Source organism: Centruroides sculpturatus, unplaced genomic scaffold (genome assembly GCF_000671375.1).
Source record: "Centruroides sculpturatus isolate CEXI.00-Female unplaced genomic scaffold, Cexi_2.0 scaffold188, whole genome shotgun sequence".
Classification (NCBI taxonomy): Eukaryota; Metazoa; Arthropoda; class Arachnida; order Scorpiones; family Buthidae; genus Centruroides; species Centruroides sculpturatus.
In genome coordinates, this window is record NW_019384404.1 from 406,038 (window position 1) to 407,371 (window position 1,334).

Sequence of the window (1,334 nt, forward strand, 5' to 3'; positions counted from 1 at the left end):
TCAGAACTTGCCATTTAAAATGCTGGCTTCGATAACGTTTTTAATTAATTTTTGAATGACTAATCGCGTACTGTTGCACAGCCGTGGCGGGTTCAAATTACGAAGCAAGATAATCGGATATCCAACCTTCAATTGTAAATTATGCGGTGGCATGCCTGGCAAATTCAGTGAGTTCAAAAACTCTGTGGGAAAATTTACAGCTTCGCTGGCATCGCAAACTGTATCAATAGATTTGTATGATGCCAAGTTCCCTGGCAACAACTGTTGTATCTTCAGATTTAAATTGTCAACGTCTACATTTTTTGTTGCTAAAATTGCTCTTTCTGCAAGCCACTCATGATTTATGTACTGTGTGTGTACATCGGGAAATATTTGTTCAATGAGAATATCTTGCGAATCAGCGATTGTGCAGAAATCGGTCGGTAATTTTACGTATCCAGTTTCATCTATAGCAACTTTTCCATCAATGATATTTAAGAGTTGTTTTGAGATTGTTTCAGCGGATGGATTTTGAAGCATTTGAATGCACATATTTACTTTCAGCTGTAGTTTTTCAACATTACGCCCCAATGGAGATGATTTTAAGCAAGCGTTGATCTCATCAGCGTATGTTGAACGTGGAATGACGAGAAGTGTTTGTCTGAAATCTCCTGAATGGACCAACAGAGTGCCACCAAATAGTTTGTCGTTGTTTTTAATATCTTTCAATGTCCTGTTCAACGCCTCAAGCGAATGTTTGTGTGCCATAGTACATTCATCCCAGATGATAATTTTACACTGTATCAGCACGGTGGCCATGGACGATTGTTTTTTAATGTTGCATACTGCGTCAGGGTTATTTTGAATATTTAGTGGCAGCTTAAATACTGAATGAGCTGTTCTGCCTCCATCCAATAAAGTTGCCGCAATGCCCGATGATGCAACGGCCAATGCGATGCCATTATTTGATCGTATTTCAGCAAGAATTAGCGAAATAAGGAATGTTTTGCCAGTTCCACCCGGTGCATCCAAAAAGAAGAACCCACCTTGTCCTGCTGAAACTGCGAGCATAATGCGGTCATAAATGGTTCTTTGTTCGTCATTCATTAGTGGGACGTTGCGAGTAACAATCGCTGCCATTTCTACAGTGTTGTACTGCAGTTCACGATTCATTTCAGTGTTCATTAAATCAGATGCAGTTCGATTTGGCGAATTCATACCGAAATGACTGAGTGATAAGTTGGCAATGACAATGCAAAGATCCTCAATAGCAATCAATGCTTCATTGTACATAGCGTCGCTGAATGTTATCGTTAGATCGTTGCACCGTGTACGATGTTGATGCAATATATCAT

General features: G+C 39.7%; 1 protein-coding gene across 1 annotated transcript; it reads right to left on the bottom strand.

Annotated features, from left to right (window-relative positions):
- On the bottom strand, positions 1-1,297 carry LOC111618770 (ATP-dependent DNA helicase pif1-like). Its single transcript, XM_023360343.1, has one exon. It carries the CDS (start codon positions 1,270-1,272, stop codon positions 1-3), a length of 1,272 nt encoding a protein of 423 aa, XP_023216111.1. The 5' UTR covers positions 1,273-1,297.
- Between the last annotated feature and the right edge of the window lie 37 nt (positions 1,298-1,334).

What these genes read in the sequence shown, in the direction of transcription:
- LOC111618770 (XM_023360343.1), bottom strand. Translation starts at nt 1,272, where the DNA reads ATGTACAATGAAGCATTGATTGCTATTGAGGATCTTTGCATTGTCATT.